The 23,125-nt window shown below is 46.7% G+C and overlaps 2 protein-coding genes across 5 annotated transcripts in view; both read left to right on the forward strand.

Moving 5' to 3' along the window:
* Positions 1 to 10,401, forward strand: part of PPP1R9B (protein phosphatase 1 regulatory subunit 9B) — a 76,562-nt gene extending 66,161 nt beyond the window's left edge. For 2 of the 3 annotated variants that reach the window (XM_080979316.1, XM_080979315.1), the window contains exons 10-11: positions 2,888 to 2,984; positions 5,892 to 10,401. In XM_080979316.1, coding sequence (XP_080835442.1) covers positions 2,888 to 2,984; positions 5,892 to 5,945 — 151 coding nt within the window. In that variant the 3' untranslated portion in view covers positions 5,946 to 10,401. The remainder of the gene's footprint in view (positions 1 to 2,887; positions 2,985 to 5,891) is intronic. The other variant, XR_013978984.1, reaches the window with a different exon arrangement.
* Positions 10,402 to 22,153: 11,752 nt separating this feature from the next.
* Positions 22,154 to 23,125, forward strand: part of SAMD14 (sterile alpha motif domain containing 14) — a 34,475-nt gene continuing 33,503 nt past the window's right edge. Inside the window, exon 1 of one of the 2 annotated variants that reach the window (XM_080979430.1) lies at positions 22,154 to 22,830. The gene's annotated coding sequence lies outside the window, so the exon portion shown is untranslated. The remainder of the gene's footprint in view (positions 22,831 to 23,125) is intronic. The other variant, XM_080979429.1, reaches the window with a different exon arrangement.

The following is a 23,125-nucleotide window of genomic DNA, read 5'->3' on the forward strand; positions in this document are numbered from 1 at the left end:
CCACATCTGGAGCCAGGGCAGGCTCAGGCCCCTGACTCGGCCCAGCTGGTGTTTGTTGCAAGGGAACCTGTGCAGACTGGGACTCTTCGGGATCAGGCCCCAGACTTGGTTCAGATGATGCCTGAGGCAAAGGATCTGGTGCAGACTGAGTCTCCTCTGGTTCCAAGTCCAAGCCCGAGTCCCAGGCCATCACACATAGAATTGTAAGAGAGAATGCCTTCATCAACCTTTTTAGGCCCACTTTCGTTTGAGATAGAAGTACTGCATTGTTTTGGTATAATAATACAGTGGAACCTCGGTTCCCAAACACCTCCATTCTCATATGTTTCGGTTCCCAAACGCCAAAACCCCAGAAATAAATGCTTCCATTTTCGAACGGTTTTTTTGGAACCTGAGCGTGCAATGTGGCTTCCGCTGAGTGCAAGAAGCTCTTGAAACCAATAGGAAGCCGTGCCTCAGTTTTGAAAAGTTTCAGAAGCTTCCGGAACAGATTTCGTTCATGAACCAAGGTTCCACTGTACAGAGCAGTGATGGCCAAACTGGGCCCTCCAGCTGTTTGGGGACTACAACTCCCATCACCCCTAGCTAACAGGACCATTGGTCAGGGATGATGTGAACTGTAGTCCCAAAACAGCTTGAGGGCCGAGTTTGGCCATCACTGGTATAGAGGATGGCTATTCTGGCCAATTTAGGGCCATTATACTCTGGGGATGTTAAACTCTGGACAATATCATTTATATATAAATTAAACAGTGCAAAGGAAAAAGCGTCTCAAAGCGCCAAAATTCTGACATGCTTTTTCCATACGAAAGGTGGCAATCCCATACCATCAGTCCTTGAAGTGTTTAAAGCTAAACCCCTAGCACAGTTATATTATATGGGGCTCAGATTTGGACAGGCACTCACCTTGGATCTACAGAAGCTGTACAATCTTAAGTTCCTAAGGCATTTTTCCTGTTCCATCCTGTTTTCCAAATGCTTCATTGCGCTTGAAGGCTAATCTCCCCTCCGCTGAATTACAGATTTGGTGTAGGACATTTCATTATTGGCTTCAGCTAAATTTAAACCCCACTGGTCTACTACCCTTAGTATTGCAAGATTGTCATGAGAGTGGACTATTTCAGGAGAACGGGACCCTGGTGGGAACAAGGTGGGAGAGTCCTGAGGTGGTGGAATGGACTGAACCGCTTCAGACTATAGGTGTGGAATGATGTTTTGAATGCTTCCCCATGTAAAAGGTTGCCTGCAAATAAAACTAGTCAAGAAGGGAGAACAAGAACCTTTCTCTCTGGTAGGCTAGTTATGGTTGTTCTTGTACTTCCAAGGAGGAGTTTGTGTGTGTTTTTTAACATGGAGAAAGCATATGAAAAGGGCATTTCCCACCTCTAGCCTAAAACGGACCAATTCACTTTGCCAACTCAGCATACTGAGACGTGGGTGGCGCTGTGGTCTAAACCACTGAGCCTCTTGGGCTTGCCGATCGGAAGGTTGACGGTTCGAATCCCCATGACGTGGTGAGCTCCCGTTGCTCTGTCCCAGCTCCTGCCAACCTAGTAGTTTGAAAGCACACCAGTGCTAGTAGATAAATAGGTACCACTGCGGCGGGGAGGTAAACAGCGTTTCTGTACGCTCTGGTTTCCGTCACGGTGTTCTGTAGTGCCAGAAGCAGTTTAGTCATGCTATCCACATGACTAGAAAGCTGTCTGTGGACAAACGCTGGCTCCCTCGGCCTGAAGCGAGATGAGCACTGCAACCCCGTAGTCGCCTTTGACTGGACTTAACTGTCCAGGGGTCCTTTACCTTTACCTCTGCTATGTCCTGCTGCATATGTAGTAATATCATCATCATCATATGCTGCCCATCTGACTGGGTTGCCCCTGCCACTCTGGGCAGCTTCCAACCGATCTGAACGAGAGCCAGTGTGGTGTAGTGGTTAAGAGCGGTAGACTCGCAATCTGGTGAACCGGGTTCGCGTCTCCGCTCCTCCACATGCAGCTGCTGGGTGACCTTGGGCCAGTCACACTTCTCTGAAGTCTCTCAGCCCCACTCACATCACAGACTGTTTGTTGTGGGGGAGGAAGGGAAAGGAGAATGTTAGCCGTTTTGAGACTCCTTCGGGTAGTGATAAAGTGGGATGTCAAATCCAAACTCTTCTTCTGAACTTTTCTCATGGCCCTAAGGTTAGACCATTTCCCAACATTCAGGAGACTCCCCCTGCTTGCCTCTTAACCAGCCCCCTCTGGAGGCAGGAATGGGGAGCCTCTAGGATAGCTAGATGTTGCTGGACTGCAGCTCACCTCATCCCTGACCATCCCTGGTCCATACTGACTGGAGCTGGTGGGATTTAGAGTCCCATCATATCCGGAGGCCACTGGTTGCCCCTCCTTGCTTTAAGGACCTACGGGACCGCCTCTCCTGGTATGCCCCGTGGAGGACCTTAAGGTCCACAAATAACAACACTTTGAAGGTCCGGAGCCTCAAGGAGGTTAGATTGGTTTCAACTAGGGCCAGGGCCTTTTCAGCATTGGCCCCAACATGGTGGAACGCTCTGTCACAAGAGACTAGGGCCCTGTGGGACGTGACATCTTTGCACAGGGCCTGCAAGACAGAGCTGTTCCGCCTGGCCTTTGGTTTGGACTCGGTCTGACCCTGATGTTTCCCTCCCCTTATGGTCTTGATTTATCGACTACTTTAAAATGAGGCTGCATTTTAAATTGCATTTTCACCTGTATTTTAAATTGGTGTCCCCCCTCTCTTTTCCCCCTATTATGTTTTTACTGTGATTTTATTGTTGTTAGCTCTGGCCGGGGAGGTCGGGGGTATAAATAAAATTTATTATTATTATTATTAAAGAGTGCTTCTGACTCTGGCTCTTCCCCTCTTACAGAGAGATTGAGTTCCTGAAGAAGGAGACAGCTCAGCGTCGCATCCAGGAGGAGTCTGAGCTGGCCCACAAGGAGGAAGTGGACAAGTTGCAGGAGAAGGTGGGCATCAAGGACAGCACTGGGGGTTTGCCTTGAGCCCCCGAGGAAAAGAAAGAAAGAAAGAAAGAAAGAAAGAAAGAAAGAAAGAAAGAAAGAAAGGGCTTTGCTGTGACTGGAGAGGCCTTGGTTCAGTTCAGCTCAGGGATACATGTGAGATGTGTGCACTTGGAAGGGGCCTGGTTGTTGACGTGGGTAGAGGAAGGGTTGGGGCGAGAGGGACACTCCCATCTTTCTGAACTCCTGTAGAGTTGGGCATCAATGCTTGAGTCTTGTAGGACCTTGTGTCACGTGCTGGATCACTCATTAAGCAGATCCTGCTGCTCAAAGGCAGGGGGTGGGAAGACTGATCTTTTTGAATTCCACATTGAGAACACATCCCACGCCTATATCACACTCAGATTTTTTGGGGTGTTGGTGGCCGGGGTGTCCTTTCTACAGAGTCCCGTTGAAACTTCCACCAGGACAAAGTGGATCTTTACAAGCCCACGCTCGCCCACCTTCCCCAGATCCTGTGATGTGAGATTCCGCATCCCAGATCTACAGGGATCTCTTAAGGTTGTGCAGTGTTCTATTTAGCTTGCAGACACTTGATCCTAGATCAAACGCCGTCTCTCCACCACGTATACATGGGCGTTGGGCCTTCACTTGATCCTGCAACAGGTCTCGAGTCAAATCTATATCTCTCCTTGCTGGGCCAGTTGCAGATCCCTGCCACACCCTGGTTCCTACATCAGGCAGTGGTTCATGTCAGACTCGTCAGGTTGTTCTCATGCCTCTGTGTGTTAAATGTGTGCATTTTGTGTGTGTGTGTGTGTGTGTGTGTGTGAATGCACCTGGGTTTCTGTACTGCGGCTACACTGATCGGAGAGCAACGTAGAATCTCTCTCTTCCAACATCCAGGAGATTCCCCATGCTCCCTCTGGAGGACATCACTTGTACTGCAGCTCCTAGAAGCCCCCTCCAAAACCCAAATCACAGCGGCAGGTCTCAGTGTGTTCTTCTTCTTTGCACAGAACACTGAACGCAACTCACACATACCCCTGCGCCATTCATCTCCATTGAGGTTGACCAGGCTAGCACATGCATTTGAGCACTGCCACCACTGCTGCTCTTCAGCATTTACAAAGTGCCAAGCTCTTAAGGAAAGAGTGAGGATCACCTGCACAGGGCCCAGAATAAGCAGAGGTGCACATTTTGCCAGGACCGCATTGTGCTTTGCACAGTCATTTCACTCCTACATGGCTCTGGCCTGCCACTCGACGGAGAACAGGCAGCATGAACCACATTCTACATGGCTAGAGCACTAGGCGGCAGCAATTGCCACGACTGTGGTGGATGGAAAAAACAAGGCCATGAGACAGTTGGAGCGGGGTGGGTGGGTAACCACCAACCTCTCCCTGCAAACAGAAAACTAGCAAGGAGAAACCTTCTATTTGTGAGTTTTTAGCATAAGGGAACATTCAGCATTGGCAGCCTCCCACATTGTCTGATGTGGTACAATCCGCATAATAATAATAATAATAATAATAATAATAATAATAATAATACATTTTATTTATACTCCGCCCTCCCCGGCCAGAGCCAGGCTCAGGGCGACTAACACCAATAAAATAAAATCGCAGTAAAAACATAATAGGATAATAATAAGGATATAGCCACCTATCAAGCCATCACCTCCCCTTCACCTTAATTGTGATCTCCCTATTTTCTTAGAATGCTTTCTGCTGACTGTGTCTGAATTCGTCCTGGGCTGACTTCTTTCTAATGAATAAAAAAATGGTGAATTAGTCTACCAAACAGCAGCCTGCCCACATCAGGACACTGCTCCCATCTCCGAATGTGTTATACCTTTGATTTGACCCAAGCATCAGACCAAAGGCTTCCGCCATGCTTATTTTCTCAACCATGTCCATCGGCTCTCATTCCCCAACCATTACTTCACCCCATCACCCCACTGATTTCTCCTGGAACTGCTCCTGGCCAACTTTCCACCTCTGATTTGCCCTTTGAGCCTTCAGTCATTTCATTCCCTTATTTAGTTTTAACTATCCATTATTCATGTGTTTCATTACATATACCTTTAAAGCCCTAATGGCCTTGGCCCAGTATACCTGAAGGAGCGTCTCCATCTCCATCGTTCTGCCCGGACACTGAGGTCCAGCACCGAGGGCCTTCTGGCGGTTCCCTCACTGCGAGAAGCCAAGTTACAGGGAACCAGGCAGAGGGCCTTCTCGGTAGTGGCGCCTGCCCTTGTGGAATGCCCTCCCTTCAGATGTGAAGGAAATAAATCTTTAAAAGACATCTAAAGGCAGCCCTGTTTAGGGAAGTTTTTAATATTTAATGCTGTATTGTTTTTAACACTCGATTGGAAGCCACCCAGAGTGGCTGAGGAAACTCAGCCAGATGGGTGGGGTATAAATAATAAATTATTATTATTATTATTATTATTATTATTATTATTATTATTATACCCATGCAGCTTACAATACAGAAAGTGCTTCAACGTTCGGTTCCCAGAAGCAGAGCTGATTATACAAAGCTTATCTGGCGTATGCAACTTTTAACTGGATCTGCATAGTTTACGCTGTGCGGCCTTTTGCCGAACTCAGAGCAGAGGAACCCGTCTCAAAACGGACGTGGAGCAGACTGCAAGCCTAAACGTTCAGAAGCCGTGTTAATGAGCTCCCCCCCCCCCACGTCATTTGTATCCATACAATTCTCCTTTGGCGTGCCCCTTCATCCCCCTTTTTCACAGCCTATTCCCGTTGCTGTTAATGGCGCTGAGCCAGCCAGCCAATTTCCACCGTGTCTCCTTCCCTCGTGTCTTCCCATCTCCCCCCCCCCCCCCCCGCTATTTTTCTACCTGGAAATCTCCTCTTCACCCCCTTTCTGTTGTGTGTTTTTCAGATCTCTGAACTGGAGGCGAAGCTGCAGACTTTGAAAAATTCCAACCCGACTTAAAAAAAGAGAGAGAGCAGGAAAAAAAAACCACATATAAACCAACCAGAGCAATTAATTCTTCTCATTACTATTACTACTACTACTACTACTACTACTACTATCATTTGCAAGGGACCTGTTTAGAAATGCCTCCTGCCAGTTCTCCACTCTTTTATTCTTCCCTCATCCCCTGCCCGGTTTTCCCAGCAGGGAAGTGTTAAGACCCTGACACAGTCAGAAGAACTACGGCAAGCGAGAGTAGCCAACGGCCTTGCCTTCTCTTGAGGGTGAGGGAGAGACAAAGGCCGGGACGGGTCAGGCAGGATGGCGAAAGTCAAAGTGGGCCGCAGAGGCGAAACCCAGACACCTTGACAAGGGTGGTGAATCACTTGTCAGTTTTCCATGTCCGGTGTGCGTCTTGTGTCAACTGGATCGACAAACCGTGGAGGGTGGGGAGGCGGTGGTCCCGTGTGTCCGGCCATTTGTGTCCCCTGTCCTCTCTGCCTGATGAGAACCTTGCGCCAGCCATTGCAGATTGGGATCGAGACTGTCTTCACGTGGAGCAGGGGACAAAACTGGAACGCAGCAGGACTCTGCTGGCAAGAAGCGAGACCAGCTCTCTCTATCTGTTTTTGTTTTCTTTCCTGAATCTTAAACTTTTGAGCGAGGGGTTATGGGGTTGGGAGTGGGGGGGGGTCTTATTGTTGGGATTTGGTGAGGGTGGGGAGGGTTGGATGATCTTGCCTTTAATTTTCCATCCTTTTGGACAATATGGAATCCATTATTCTCTATGTTTCGTGCGATGGTGGGAAATATGTCTGTGTTTTTTAAGGAGGGTTTCCGCGGGCGATTTTGCCAGTCGCCACCTTTGCGACTGAGGAGAGGCTCCGGCCTCCGGAACCCCTGTCGACATCTGAATAGACACTACGGCTGACTTTTTACAACCAGGAAAAGAGCATTCGCCTTGTTTCTTTCCCCTCCTCACTGCATTTTTATTCACGTTTGTCTTGTTGAATTTCTGGGAATCAACGCCCAGGAGGTTTATGAACTGGACCCTCCCAAGGGAGCTGAGTATTAAAACCTAAGAGCCGGGAGCAAACGCATCAAAGGTATCGAGCCAGGAGCTGAAGCTAGAGACTTTGGAGAGAGAAAAAATGGAACTGAGCAGGGAAGAAATAATTGGTCCCGCTCTTGAGCAAGCCTTCAGTTTCATGGTTCTGCACCAGCCATTCTGCATTTGACTGGAAGAAAGCTGTGAAGGGCAGCACCTTTTTGGAAGCCGAACACCTTGACAGGGTTCTGCTTTGCTGCTGTCAATACCAGGGTTTGTTGTGGAAGTGGGTGTGCTTACAGCCGGGGGACAGCAAAAGATAAAAACAGAGGCACAAGTGCCTTAGACGCACAGGTAATGAGGAGCCAGTCTCTAAGATCATTAGATTGTAAGAGGTATTGCCTGGTTCCTTCTTTGTTCCTTAATTTATGAGGTCAACCTTTGTCCCAGGACAAAACACTGGACCATCGTAGATATCCCTTTGTTTCACATCACCCCCATTTCCAGCAATTGAGCTGCACGGGTGCATTTAGTTTGGGTTTTTTACATGGCATCTCTAGCCGGCAGGGAATTCCTCTCTGAAGCAACACAACGGCGTCATAACTGTTGCTGCAGTGGCCAGCCAGTCAGCACCTTGCCTTCCGCATTTTACGCCCCTTTCTAGAGAAATAGTTGGGATCGTTATTAGTAGCCAGAAAGCCAGAAAGTGTTGGGTCACCTTAGTGGTAAACTGGATGGATGGGTGGGGGATATCTTACAGCGCAAGCCTTCATAACAGGTGCCGGCAGCGAGTTACAAAAGCTGTTCATCTCTAAGGTGCCAGAGGGTTTTGCAGCTTCTTTCTTCCTCATCTGTTTAATCTGACAAGAGCAGAAGTCACTGACTGCAGCTCCTTCGCTGCCCATGCTTTTACACCCTAACCCAGGCATCAGGGCCCAAGCCAAAACATTACACTGACATACACAGAGGCACCAAAACAACACTTCCATAGAGCTGCACTTTGCCCAGTGGGCCAAGATGTTAGAAGGGTGCTCTCTATATGGCACCAAACTTATAGGGAGTTTCTTTCTGTATCAGCATCCGTGGCACCAGAAGGATGCAGTTTGGCCTGATGGCAATGTCTGTGTGTTGTGTGTAATGTTGGAATCAGGTTCTTAAGGGGAAGAGTCAGAAAACATCTTACCTTAAATATGGCAAGGTGAAGCTTTGTGTGAACACATTTGGAGGCTTCCTTTGCCTGCATTTTGGCCTCTCTGACCTTTCGCTATCCCCGTCCTTGGGCGTGGTTTTTGGCCACCATGATTCATTCATGCCCTGGAGCTTGGCTGAGTGTGTCACATTGCTCAACCCAACTTGGAAATAACACAGGTACTCACAATCGAGTACCACTGGGGGCCTCTCCCAACCTGGGGCCTTCCTGATGTTTGGACTATAGCTTCCACCATCCCCAGCCAACATGGCCAATGGTCAGGGATGCTGAGGATACCTGGATTGCACCTGTTTGGGAAAGGCTGTTATAAACTGAGCTGGTGGGAGATGCGTCACATAGACATTCACTGGTCCTCTTTCAGCTGTTTGAGAGATATATTTATTAACCTAGATTAAGTTTTATATTTAAAAAAACGATGCAAATCGGGTGACGTTTCCTCTACCCACTCAAGCAGGACTCCACCTACTGCAACATCTACAAACTTTTTGACAGTATTATTTTTCCAGCATGGCCATTAGCCAAGGCTGCTGTGGAACGTCTATGTAAAGTGGAACTGGACGTACGTTTTGTAAAGCGGTTGCTGGGAAAAGTTGCTTCCCCCTGCTCCCTCAAAAAGAGCCAAAATAATGCCGATACAAAAGCCTGTATGTTTTGTTTGGTTTAAAGCAGTATTCTGCCAGGAAAAGCTATGCCTTTGGGTTTTCACCTCTAAACTGGATTTTGTGAAGGGAGTGGGAAATGCTGTCCCCTTCACAAGGTTTCCACTTTGAAGGAAAGGGGGAGAAAGAACAACAGGGTGTTTTCCTCCTGTTTACTTGAGAGGTACCCACCCCTTTTATTGTTTATTTCTTGTGGGCTTTAATAGTGGCTGCTTTGGAAGAAAGACATCCTTTGCTCATCCCGGTGTCTCTTGCTGTGATTCAGACAGAAACTCGGTGTGAATTTCAGCAGTCTGCATGATAGCTTTGATTCGGGGAAGAAGCACCAAAGGGGTTCATTTTGAACTTCGAACCAGTCTTTCCTCCAATTTCGATGGACCTAGCCCAGAAATGTCCGGATCCCATAATGAGGATAACTTCAGGATAGATGTCTCCCATGTTTCCTTCATAACTTTGAATTCACAGTTCCCTGTTTTGTCTTATCATGGGACGAAAACAGTTCATGGCAATGATGTGCAGAATGTGTCCCACTCAAGACAACATAATGTGGGTAGATTTGCCTTCATGAGCTTTCACAATCCATTTGTACTCCCCCAGAGTATTAAATACTGTGATAAAATGGTGGGTCGGTTTTCCAGGGTATGTTTCTGTGGACTGGAGTGGGGATTCTAATCCACATATCATGATCTGGGAGTAGAGAACCTGGGCATGGCAAATATCCTGGATCCAACAATCCAAAATTAAAAGGTGACATGTTGTGTCCTTTATCCCAGAGCTGGGCAATGTGTTTCAGGGGGGTTTGACTGCTTCCCCATCTCCTTTAAACCTCAGCGGTCAAATTGTGTGTGTGTTGCTACATGAACGCCCTGAAACACAGCCCTGCTTCTGGAGGTAAGCAGCTCTCTCATTCACACATGCACACACACACCCTTTACAGAATGTGAATTCTTGTGTTCCACGGTGGCAGAGTCCACAAAAGGCTTGGCCATTTTGTGATGCAGTGACATCGTCTGAAACGGGCACCGTCTCCAGCTCGCCATTTGCTCGCTGCAACACGCTGCCATTACACCTGCCAAACGCAGAGCTTCCAGACTGTTAGTGGTGGTGACCACAGAGGCAGGCAAAACTGGCCAGCTGCCAGTGAATTCTCCTCCCATCCCTTTACCCCGTGAGGGCTGCAAGGAATGATTCTCTAGGTGACAAGGTGTCTCCACGCCACCGCCATCCTGGGTTACATAGAGGATGAAACAGATTTTGCACCCCCCCCCAAAAAAAAAGTCGGTTCAAGAGGTGTACAGTGTACTGTAAACAGTAAATGGGTGCAGGATCAGAGCATGGGGGTGGAGAATGACACGCAGATGTAATGTTCTGAAAAACAAATGAGTTTTTTAAAAGATCATCTTAAATTTTAATTTAATCTCCTTTACACAGGTATAAATGTGTATGTATATATATAATATATATATGTATGTATGTATGTACGTATTGTTCCTGGTTTTGTATTCCAATTGTCCTATCATCCGGTCATATCAGATAAACTGCAGGTCTTTGTTTCCACCCTGTTCGGTTTTTCAAATGCCACTATGTGCTCTTGGGGGAGTTGGGATGGGGGGGGCAGAGCTATGGGTGTCCACTGCTGGAATTTCTAGAGATCTTCAAGGCAGCCCTTCCATATATATAGGTATGTATGTATGTAAATGAGATGCGGGTGGTGCTGTGGGTTAAACCACAGAGCCTAGGACTTGCCAATCAGAAGGTCGGCAGTTCGAATCCCCGCGATGGGGTGAGCTCCCGTTGCTCAGTCCCTGCTCCTGCCAACTTAGCAGTTCAAAAGCATGTCAAAGTGCAAGTAGATAAATAGGTACCGCTCCGGCGGGAAGGTAAATGGCGTTTCCGTGCGCTGCTCTGGTTCACCAGAAGCGGCTTAGTCATGCTGGCCACATGACCCAGAAGCTGTACACCAGCTCCCTCGGCCAATAAAGCGAGATGAGCTCTGCAACCCCAGAGTCGGCCACGACTGGACCTAATGGTCAGGGGTCCCTTTACCTTTACTATGTATGTAAATGCTTTTGAGGTGAACAGTAGGGCTGGGCAATATCTGGTGTTCAACATTGTGATATATCACCAGCTAAACACGTTGTGGTTTTCTTGCATAGCACACACACACATCATGATTCATAATATATTGCCAGGTCGGAAATTATGAAACCAATATTACGATATGGACTTCAAAGCAGTTTTGGACGATATAGCGATATATCTCCTAGCCACTACACCAGGTATGTCCAATTTCTTTAGGAATAAGTGCAATCAAACCATCATGGAGAGCTCCTGCTGCACAGGTGGCTGTTGATCTTGAGAAATGTCTTCTCCTATAACACATTGCACCATTGGCTATGGAAGGGAATGTTCTCAAAATACAGGGCACGGCACAGCTAGCCATTATTTCCCCATAACAAAAAACCCAGTTGCAGGATAACCATGTTAAACTGGTTGCCTTTTAAAAAAGAGAGAGGGTGGGGTGTTATACAGAAGGGTTATACAGAATCAGAAACTTTATGGATAGATGGAGACCCATAAAGCCAATGCCTTATGTGACAAGCTCCAGTTTTTCCTGGTTTCAGCTGCTACAGATTATGACATTCCTTAAAAGCTTATTCAGGGAAGGGACTAGTCTGTGCCGCACGATGGCTTTTGAACATCGTTCGATCCAATCTGCTTCATAATTGAAGAGTTATTCTTTTATTTATAAATTGCTGATTGACTGTAGGATGGGAAATGCAAATAGAGAGAGCCAGGCATAGGAGTACAACCTAGGCAGAACAACAGACCAAAATGCTTGGGCTAAAATAGGGACAAAGCCTCCTATGAAGACCATTTCGGCCGTAGTCCAGGAGGCAGTGCTGAGGGTAGTTTTCTCTGGTACTGGACTCTGGTCAAGCTCCCTCACATCACCTCTGTGACTTCATTCCAACACTAGCAGGGCTGTAACACAAGAAGAACCCTCATGGTGGAAGTGTATCAAGATTACTGGGCTCCTGATGTTGTTTCTAATATTATTTGTCAATCATTTAACCCAGGGGTCGGCAACCTTTTTCAGCCATGGGCCGGTCCACCATCCCTCAGACCATGTGGTGGGCCAGACTATATTTTGGAGCTAAAAATGAACGAATTCCTATGCCCCACAAATAACCCAGAGGCGCATTTTAAAATAAAGCACACATTCTACTCATGTAAAAACACGCTGATTCCCGGACCACCTGCAGGCCGGATTGAGAAGGTGATTGGGCCGCATTCGGCCCCTGGGCCTTAGGCTGCCTACCCCTGATTTAACCCAAACACTATTGCATTGTGCTGGAAAGAACATTACCAGCATCTTCTTAACCGCAACTCCACCGTAGCTGCTGATGTCCTCTCACAAATTCCACAAAAAGAAATTAGAGATGAGCTTGCAGTATTTTCAAATCTGGGAGAGTTGTGTACAGCTATTAACCAAATGACAAACACTGACAACTGCGAGACACTGGCCTGTGAACGCTCCAGTTGGAGAACAGCCTTTACCAAAGTTGTCATGGGCTTTCAAGATGCTCAAACTCAGGATGAAAGGGAGAAACGTGCTAAGACAGGCATGTCCAAAGTCCGTTTCGGGGGCCTAACTTCAATCCTACAAAAGGTCAACAACTTTGGTCAGCCCCCACGGCCCTTCACTTCATCAAATCTGGCCCTCTTTGAAAAAGGTTTGGACACCACTGTGCTAAGAGGAAGGCACATTTGGGAAACCCTCACCTTGGGACGTGGGTGGCGCTGTGGGTTAAACCACAGAGCCTAGGACTTGCCGATCAGAAGGTCGGTGGTTTGAATCCCCACAAAGGGGTGAGCTCCCGTTGCTCGGTCCCTGCATTTCGAAAGCACGTCAAAGTGCAAGTAGATAAATAGGTACCGCTCCAGCGGGAAGGTAAACGGCGTTTCCGTGCACTGCTCTGGTTCGCCAGAAGTGGCTTAGTCATGCTGGCCACATGACCTGGAAGCTGTATGCTGGCTCCCTTGGCCAATAAAGTGAGATGAGCGCCACAACCCCAGAGTCGGTCATGACTGGACCTAATGGTCAGGGGTCCCTTTACTTTACCTTTTACCACCTTGATCAACTCCTGCCTGGAAACCTATGTCCCCACTATGGAAGGATGTGAGGATCCAGAATTGGCCTCCACAGTCACTTACAGACTCACTGTTAAGAATGTGTTCATGGAAGAAATCTTACTCAGCTATGAGTGTTCACTGATGAAGAAGAGACTGACTGGCAGGAGGTCTCCTGAAGCCTTTCTCATTCATGAGATACTGGAGATTGGAGATTTGAACCTGGAACCTCCACAAGTGAATCATGTGTTGTATAAGATAGATGCAGTGGTCATGTAAGCAGTTTGCATGAACAAAGTTCCATGTTTAATAATAATAATAATAATAATAATAATAATAATAATAATACCCCACTCATCTGGCTGGGTTTCCCCAGCCACTCTGCATGGCTCCCCAGTCCCTGGCATCCCCTCTTCAGAAAGGATTGAGTGATAATGGGAAAGACCTTTTGCTGCCAGCGACCCTGGAAAGCTTCTGTCAGAGCAGACCATGCTGGGCTAAATCGACATCTTCCTAATTTACCTCTAATCGCAACAGCAATCCTATTAATATACTGACTAGAACTGTTTACCCAGGTCCAAATGTGAAACAGATGGCAGGTCTCCCTAGAACAATAGTCATTTGACACATAATAAACAATGCAGGTCTTATGTAGGTCAAACTTAAGGAGGCAGACTCCTCTTAGCATCCTCCTTGCGCGCACAGAGGGGGGCAGGGTCTGAAATCTGATGGGCTGCCTCCTCATCCCCCTCGCAACCCCTCGGAAGAATCTTGCTTCTGGAAGTGACATTGGCAAGGGCTTAGAGCAGACCTGTGAGGCCGATAAAAAGGTTTGAGGAGACCATTCCTAATAATAGCAGGGTAAAGGTTGAAGAGGGATGCGGGAGACGCTGTGGGTTAAACCACAGAGCCTAGGACTTGCCGATCAGAAGGTCGGCGGTTCGAATCCCCACGATGGGGTGAGCTCCTGTTGCTCGGTCCCTGCTCCTGCCCACCTAGCAGTTCGAAAGCACGTCAAAGTGCAAGTAGATAAATAGGTACCGCTCCGGCAGGAAGGTAAACGGTGTTTCCCTCTTGGAGGGTTTAATGTAGAAGATGGATAGGCCTCTGATATGGTCATCTTGGCTCAGAACGAACACTGAATAATAATAATAATAATAATAATAATAATAATAATAATAATTTATTTTTTGTACCCCGTCCATCTGGCTGGGTTTCCCCAGCCTCTCTGGGCGACTTCCAACAAAGATGAAAAATACATTAAAATGTCACACATTAATTCGATTGTAGGTCAGCAACTAGAGACCCCTGGGCCCAAACTAGCCTAATGTGATGTGCTACAGGACCTCCTAGTTGCCAGAGTTATCTTTCCTCTCCAATTCCTGAGACTAGAATCATAGAATCATAGAATCATAGAGTTGGAAGAGACCACAAGGGCCATGGAGTCCAACCCCCTGCCGGGCAGGAAACACCATCAGAGCACTCCTGACATATGGTTGTCAAGCCTCTGCTTAAAGACCTCCAAAGAAGGAGACTCCACCACACTCCTTGGCAGCAAATTCCACTGTCAAACAGCTCTTACTGTCAGGAAGTTCTTCCTAATGTTTAGGTGGAATCTTCTTTCTTGTAGTTTGGATCCATTGCTCCGTGTCCGCTTCTCTGGAGCAGCAGAAAACAACCTTTCTCCCTCCTCTATGTGACATCCTTTTATATATTTGAACATGGCTATCATATCACCCCTTAACCTCCTCTTCTCCAGGCTAAACATGCCCAGCTCTCTTAGCCGTTCCTCATAAGGCATCGTTTCCAGGCCTTTGACCATTTTGGTTGCCCTCCTCTGGACACGTTCCAGTTTGTCAATGTCCTTCTTGAACTGTGGTGCCCAGAACTGGACACAGTACTCCAGGTGAGGTCTGACCAGAGCAGAATACAGTGGCACTATTACTTCCCTTGATCTAGATGCTATACTCCTATTGATGCAGCCCAGAATTGCATTGGCTTTTTTAGCTGCCGCGTCACACTGTTGGCTCATGTCAAGTTTGTGGTCAACCAAGACTCCTAGATCCTTTTCACATATACTGCTCTCAAGCCAGGTGTCCCCCATCTTGTATTTGTGCCTCTCATTTTTTTTGCCCAAGTGCAATACTTTACATTTCTCCCTGTTAAAATTCATCTTGTTTGTTTTGGCCCAGTTCTCTAATCTGTCAAGGTCGTTTTGAAGTGTGATCCTGTCCTCTGCGGTGTTAGCCACCCCTCCCAGTTTGGTGTCATCTGCAAATTTGATCAGGATGCCCTTGAGTCCATCATCCAAGTCGTTGATAAAGATGTTGAATAAGACCGGGCCCAAGACAGAACCCTGTGGCACCCCACTAGTCACTCTTCTCCAGGATGAAGAGGAACCATTGATGAGCACCCTTTGGGTTCGGTCAGTCAGCCAGTTACAAATCCACTGAGTGGTAGCATAGTCAAGACCGCATTTTACCAGCTTCTTTACAAGAATATCATGGGGCACCTTGTCAAATGCCTTGCTGAAATCAAGGTAGGCTACATCCACTGCGTTCCCTTCATCTACCAGGCTTGTAATTCTGTCAAAAAATGAGATCAGGTTAGTCTGACATGACTTATTTTTCAGAAATCCATGCTGACTATTGGTGATCACAGCATTCCTTTCTAGGTGCTCACAGACTGTTTGCTTAATGATCTGCTCCAGAATCTTCCCTGGTATTGATGTCAGACTGACTGGGCGGTAATTATTTGGGTCCTCTCTTTTCCCCTTTTTGAAAATAGGGACAACATTTGCCCTCCTCCAGTCTGCCGGGACTTCACCTGTTCTCCAGGAATTCTCAAAGATGACTGCCAGTGGTTCTGAGATCACATCTGCCAGTTCTTTTAATACTCTTGGATGCAGTTCATCTGGCCCTGGAGACTTGAATACATCTAAACTAGCCAAGTATTCTTGTACTATCTCCTTAGTTATTCTGGGCTGTGTTTCCTTTGCTGAATCATTTGCTCCAAATTCTTCAGGTCGGGCATTGTTTTCTTTATCGGAGAAGACTGAGGCAAAGAAGGCATTGAGGAGTTCAGCCCTTTCTGTGTCCCCTGTTTGCATTTCACCATCTTCTCCTCTGAGTGACCCCACTGTTTCTTTGTTCTTCCTTTTGCTACGAACATACCCATAAAAGCCTTTTTTGTTGCTTTTAACCTCTCTAGCAAGCCTGAGTTCATTCTGTGCTTTAGCTTTTCTGACTTTGTGTCTACACGTGCTGGCTATTTGTTTGAATTCCTCTTTGGTGGTTTCCCCCCTTTTCCATTTTTTGTACACATCCTTTTTTAATCTTAACTCAGTTAAAAGGTCTTTAGATAGCCACCCTGGCTTCTTTAGGCACCTTCCATGTTTCCGTCTCATTGGTATTGCCTGACGTTGTGCTTTTAGTATCTCCCTCTTAACAAACTCCCAGCCATCATGAACTCCCTTTCCTTTTAGTATTATTGTCCATGGGATCTCACCCAGCACTTCCCTAAGTTTTATAAAGTCGGCTTTCTTAAAGTCAAGAAACTGAGTCCTAGTATGCTTGGCTGCTCCTTTCCGCTGTATAGTAACTAGGTAGAGAAGGAAAAGGTTGGACCTCTCCCTCCCTCTTGATTTTTTTTTTAAATGACATTTATACTACCCTTTCTCCAAAGGAGCCCCAGGCGGTAAACATGTCAATACTAAAACAATACAGTGAAAATTTCTAAAAACAGTTAAAAGTTGCCTTTCAAAAAACAGTTAAAAGCAATCAGTTGTTCTTAAATTAATAATTTCAGAGTTGCCTGAGACTTATCTGTCGCTACTAGTTTTGCTATTGCACTGTGACGGTCACTCAGTGTTAACAGAAAACTCCTCAAACGTATTTATTTTATGTTCATTATTTATTGACTTTATTTTTATACTATTGTTCCTCTCAAATGGGAGCCCAGGGTGGAATGAAATCATGTCTTTCTACCTGAACACCCGTTTTACTGCTGGAACTCATTGTAGCTTTTCAGCATGTATATATCATACAGCATACAGTGGGGCCTATTCAGCACTGTCAGATCAATGGAGGGTTTCCAGCTAATGCCTCTGTGACATTGTTTCCTATATACACTGCTATTTTTCTAGAAAAAGAGGTGCCGGAACTCACCATGAACTCCGCCCTTGTTCTCTTAGAATGGCAATAGCGCCCACCTGAGAGGTGCCAGAACTGAGTTCCTGTGAGTTCCGGCTGACAAAAAGCCCTGCCCATATTTGTTGTTGTTGTTTAGTAATTTAGTCATGTCCGACTCTTTGTGACCCCATGGACCAGAGCACACCAGGCACTCCTGTCTTCCACTGCCTCCCGCAGTTTGGTCAAACGCATGTTAGTAGCTTCAAGAACACTGTCCAACCATCTCATCCTCTGTTGTCCCCTTCTCCTTGTGCCCTCCATCTTTCCCAGCATCAGAGTCTTTTCCAGGGAGTCTTCTCTTCTCATGAGGTGGCCAAAGTATTGGAGCATCAGCTTCAGGATCTGTCATTCCAGTGAGCACTCAGGGCTGATTTCCTTAAGAATAGTTTTGATCTTCTTGCAGTCCCTGGGACTCTCAAGAGTCTCCTCCAGCACCATAATTCAAAAGCATCAATTCTTTGGCCATCAGTCTTCTTTATGGTCCAGCTCTCACTTCCATACATCACTACTGGGAAAACCATAGCTTTAACTATACGGATCTTTGTTGGCAAGGTGATGTCTCTGCTTTTTAAGATGCTGTCTAGGTTTGTCATTGCTTTTCTCCCAAGAAGCAGGCGTCTTTTAATTTCGTGACTGCTGTCACCATCTGCAGTGATCATGGAGCCCAAGAAAGTAAAATCTCTCACTGCCTCCATTCCCCCCCCCCCCTTCTATTTGCCAGGAGGTGATGGGACCAGTGGCCATGATCTTAGTTTTTTTGATGTTGAGCTTCAGACCATATTCTGCGCTCTCCTCTTTCAACCTCATTAAGAGGTTGTTTAATTCCTCCTCACTTTCTGCCATCAAAGTTGTGTCATCTGCATATGGGAATTGTCTTATATTCATATCAGCTCCTCTGTTGCAGCAGAAATTATAATAAAACAAAACAAGAGCATGGCAGCACCTTAAGGACTAATAAAGCAGAGCCAATTGAATGTGTTATATTTTAATATCTACTACATCAGGACTTTTAAATCCCATTTCAATTAGTTGTAGCCAGCAGAGATGACCCTGGTTTCACACATATCCTTACAAAATATTTCTTTGATCTAGTGGTGTTTTTCTAAATGCCCAGGCGAGCAGCTCTCTAGCGGATAATGGCTGATTAGATTAGCCAGAAGTCTCACCTATTTGGATATCCTGGAGAGTCCACATTTTAAAAGAAAATGTGTTTTTTTGTAATTTATCCACCTTTGCATTTTAATTAAAAACTCTGCAAGAGGTGAACCTCAAAGATCTGTACCGGATTGGTCAGAAACTGAAACATGTCTCAAAGTGAAACAATGGACCTCTCAGATTGGCTGGACACTGTGGGAATCAGATTGTATCTTCCCTCTCTGTCTGGGATTCTGCCTTTTTTTTGTTTAGAATATTTAACTGCATGTAACAAAATACTAGGGACGCGGGTGGTGCTGTGGGTTAAACCACAGAGCCTAAGACTTGCCGATCAGAAGGTTGGTGGTTCGAATCCCCGCAACAGGGTGAGCTCCCCTTGCTCGGCCCCTGCTCCTGCCAACCTAGCAGTTCAAAAGTACATCAAGGTGCAAGTAGATAAATAGGTACCGCTCCGGCAGGAAGATAAACGGCGTTTCTGTGCACTGCTCTGGTTCGCCAGAGCTTAGTCCTGCTGGCCACATGACCCGGAAGCTGTACACCGGCTCCCTTGGCCAATAAAGCGAAATGAGCGCCACAACCCCAGAGTCGGCCACGACTGTACCTAATGGCCAGGGGTCCCTTTACCTTTTTAACAAAATACTTAAATGTAAATCAACAACATCAGCCCGCAAGACGGGTTTCCTTCTTATCCTCTTCTGCAAGCTGGTTGAGCAGTTTTTTTGGAGCTGTCCATTCAGCACCAGCTATTCTCCCCATCACCAGCAAATTCTTACCTTAATTCTCATACCCAGTTTTTCATTCCCAAGAGCCAGCCGCTCCAGGAAGGTGCTGGAAGAACTTGAGTTCAAGTCTCAGTTTGGAGGAGGTGTGTATCTCAGTTCCTTCATCTTAGGGAAACAAGAATAATTATGGGGGATAATCTATGCAGGATCAGAGCCAGGAATTAATAGGCCAAATAATTGATCTGCTAAGGAGAGGTTGCACATAACCTATTCATCTTGAGATGAGTATGCAAGATATTTTCAACCTCTGAATTGTTTACCTTATATTCATAAGGCACAATAGAGAGAGAAGTAGGGTAAATACAAGAGAGGGTGGGGGTGTTGTGTTGTGCCTTGTCAAGATGGATTCCAAAACCCATGTGAGAAAGCACTTGGGTTTGCCAAATCATCAAGCTGGATGTTACAGAAAGCATGGGGAAAGATGAAGAGGGAAGAGGGGGAGAAACACTCCAAAGCAACAAAATCACGTCTCCAAAATTAAAATATGCAATGACATTAAAACATTGTTAATTAAAATATACACTGAAACAAACCATTAAAAAGCACAAACATTAAAGCAGTGAAGCAAAGACAGTTACACTATAGAATCATAGAGCTGGAAAGGACCACAAGGGTGGTCCAGTCCAAACACCCCTGCAATGCAAGAATCTTTTGCCCAACATGGGGTTCAAACCCATGACCTTAAGATTAAGGGTCTCATGCTCTACCAGCTGAGTTACTCAGATATACCCTAGTGTTGTCCAGAATTGCTAGGGACTCATTGCGAGGTTGTGGGCAAGGCATTATCTCTCAGCCTCAGTTCCTCAGTCTGGAAAATGGGAATACAGTGGCCTATCTCAGTGGACCATGATGAAGAAAGATATATGACCCCCAGCAAGATCAGCCCATTAAGTCCAGCATCCTAGTTCTCACAGTGACCAACCACATGCCAGTGGGAAGCCCACAACAAGGACAAGAGGACAATAACGTTCTCCTTCTGTTAAGCCACAGAAATGGGGATCCCACGGCATATGGCCTCTGAATCAAGAAGGTGCCTATAGCCATCGCGACCTGTAGTCATGGATGGACTCATCCTCCAGGAATTGGCCCAATCTGCTTTTAAAAAGCCATCTAAACATGTGGCCATCAAGTACAATCTGCAATTTGCAAAATGGAGATGAAAACGCTAATGGACAATAACTGTAGTGATCCTCTAAACAGCCCCTCCAGATCTTTCATGAGAGATTTCATCTGGGGGTGGAGTGGAGTGAGTAGAATTATGGGGACAGAAGGCGGCTACTAGCAGGATTAAACACATTCGCTGCCTGGGTGTAAATAACAAGATAAATACGGTACATCTATGACCACCTTCCCTACAGAAAGTGTACAGCAGCAACACTAATTTGGATATTAGGGAGGCTTAGGGCTGGTCCATCCACAATGTATCTCTAAAGAACTGTTATAACTTAAAAACTGGCATCTGAATGGGTGAACTGGCCCCACCGGGGATTCTGTTATTGGAGTGATTAATGGTTTATCTGTGATATTATATGTAGGAATAAATGAAAAGTTGGACCAATGGCTTATCCAGTTTAGAACCTTGTTTAACAATGGCAAACTGGATGAAAGTTACTTATTTTTCTTTTATTTAAAAGCATTTATATACTTCTTAAGGTTTAAAACTAAGCGATGCACAACATAGAAGCAAAACAATGTCGTGGAAGCAAAAACACAACATGAAACTACTAAAATGGTAGCGTCAAGGCATATAAAACAGGAACCTGGGTACTTCAAACACATTAACGAAGCTCAAACTTTCCCCTGGCCAAAAAAGTATATTTTTATGAGTGATCTGAAACAACTGGTGGCTGCTGTTTCACATAGCAGTGAAAAGGGCATCCCATAATCCAAGGGAAATAGTGTGAAATGCCAACTTTTGGGTCACTGCCCTATGATATTCTGTAAGGTACGGTACCACGAGGGCATTTTGCCCAGATGATCATCAACTTGTTCAGACCCAGAACCCACGTTTAACCCAAACATGCGTCTGGGGACCCCTTTTCTTAACCCCAGTGTGCCAACCTGAATAAAATCAAATAAAATAGGGGAGGCAGCTAAGCGTTGCCTTGCATAGTCAATCACAAGAGGCAGCACACATGCACCATTTGAATGGCAATGCCCATCAACTTTGCCCCCCCCCCCATAAATATTTTGTTGGGGGGAGCCAAGGGACCTCAGCCCCTAATAGTTGGCTCCTATCCTTTCACCCTAGATTTGCATGCTGGCAGTGCTCCTGCTGCTCCCCACCTGAGATCTGGCTGCAACCCCCCAGTGAGCCTTTAAGTGACCTTCCAGGTCCACCCAGGGGTGGGCAGCCTTCTAGGCAACATGATTTGATCCCTTGATGTTTCAACCACCAGGAGATGAACAGGCATCTCTGAAAGCCCAAACCAAGGAGATGATGCTTAGGACCCAGGGGGTGGTGGGTTCACCTGCGAGCTCAAGGCAGACCCTCCAAGTGTCCCTATTTTCAAGGGACAGTCACAGATTTACAGAAGCCGTCCCAGTTTCTGATTTGATTCCGGAATGTCCCACTTTTCCTTAGGATGTCCCTATTTTCATCGGAGAAATGTTGGAGGTTATGGAGTTATGTGACCCCTGAGCCAAGACATCTGAAGGCACATACAGTGGTACCTCGGGTTAAGAACTTAATTCATTCTGGAGGTCCGTTCTTAACCTGAAACTGTTCTTAACCTGAGCTAATGGGGCCTCCAGCTGCTGCTGCACCGCTGCAGCACGATTTCTGTTCTCATCCTGAAGCAAAGTTCTTAACCCGAGGTACTATTTCTGGGTTAGCCGAGTCTGTAACCTGAAGCATCTGTAACCCAAGGTGCCACTGTACAGGGAAGTTAAAAAAAAAAGTTTAATGTTTTATTATGTTTTTATATGTGTTGGAAGGCGTCTAAAATGGCTTGGGCAACCCAGTCAGATTGGTGGGGGTATAGATAGTATGATGATGATGATGATGATGATGATGGAACAGGACGCTCCTCTTTTCATCGGAGAAACGTTGGAGGGCATGTCAGCGCGAAGACTCTGCAACCTTTCCCTGCGCTTTCGTCTCCTTGCACCCTCACCCCTTTCCCATCTCTTTCCCCTCCATCCAGCCCCTTTATTCCTTCCCCTTCCCTGCTGCCCTCAGGAGGCAGGCGAGCCTCGCGTCGTCAGCTCGCATCCCGGGCTCCTGGGAATACACAGGAGCCGAGCCAAGCGAGAGCATCTGGGCGGGGATTTCAGGAAAAGCAGCGCAGTGAGCGCGCCTTGCTCCGGATGACTTCCAGCCAAGCTGCTGCTGCTGCTGCTTCCGGGTTCCAGTTACTCCCCGCCTCCTCCCCCTCCCCCTATCTCCCTGGGACCATCCCAATCCCAGTTTGGCGAATTCACAGGTCCCTTTGAAAAAAAACCAAAACCGAGGAGCCTCACAGAAAAAAATCCAGCACCGCAAAGTAGTTGCAACCTGTCTGTGTTTCTCCCTCCTTCTCTCCTCCGGCTTCGCCTCCCGATGATGCTTTGATTTTTTTTTTGAGGCAAACATCGCAAGGACCAGAAGATAAAGCATCGGGAGAACGACCGGCGGGAGACTAACAGAGAAGGGAATGGCAGGCAAAGGAAAATGGCCCTGGCAGCCGGGCGTGGGATTTGTAGGAGACCTTTAGGCGTTTGCTGAGGATGCCTCCGCGCGCCAGGTAAGCCACGCTCGCCCTTCCTTGGTGGGTTTTATCCATTTCAATTTCCCCTCGCCCCACCCGGACTTTGAGAGAGTCCTTAACAGCGAAAGTGGGGGGGGGGGGGGCTAAGAATTGGAAACAGTGCTGTTTACAGGGGGGAAATCACGAATGAATGAAGGCCCTTGAATTCAGCGGCTCACTTTCTCTTGACGCTCATCTTTCCATCATTCCTCCTTCCTCCTTTTTCCTTGCCTTGGATCTGGGCTGCTGCTGCTGCTGCTGCTGCATTGTCGCTCGCTGGAGATTTCCCATG

Source organism: Podarcis pityusensis (assembly GCF_964106645.2).
Source record: "Podarcis pityusensis genome assembly, chromosome: 13".
Lineage (NCBI taxonomy): Eukaryota > Metazoa > Chordata > Lepidosauria > Squamata > Lacertidae > Podarcis > Podarcis pityusensis.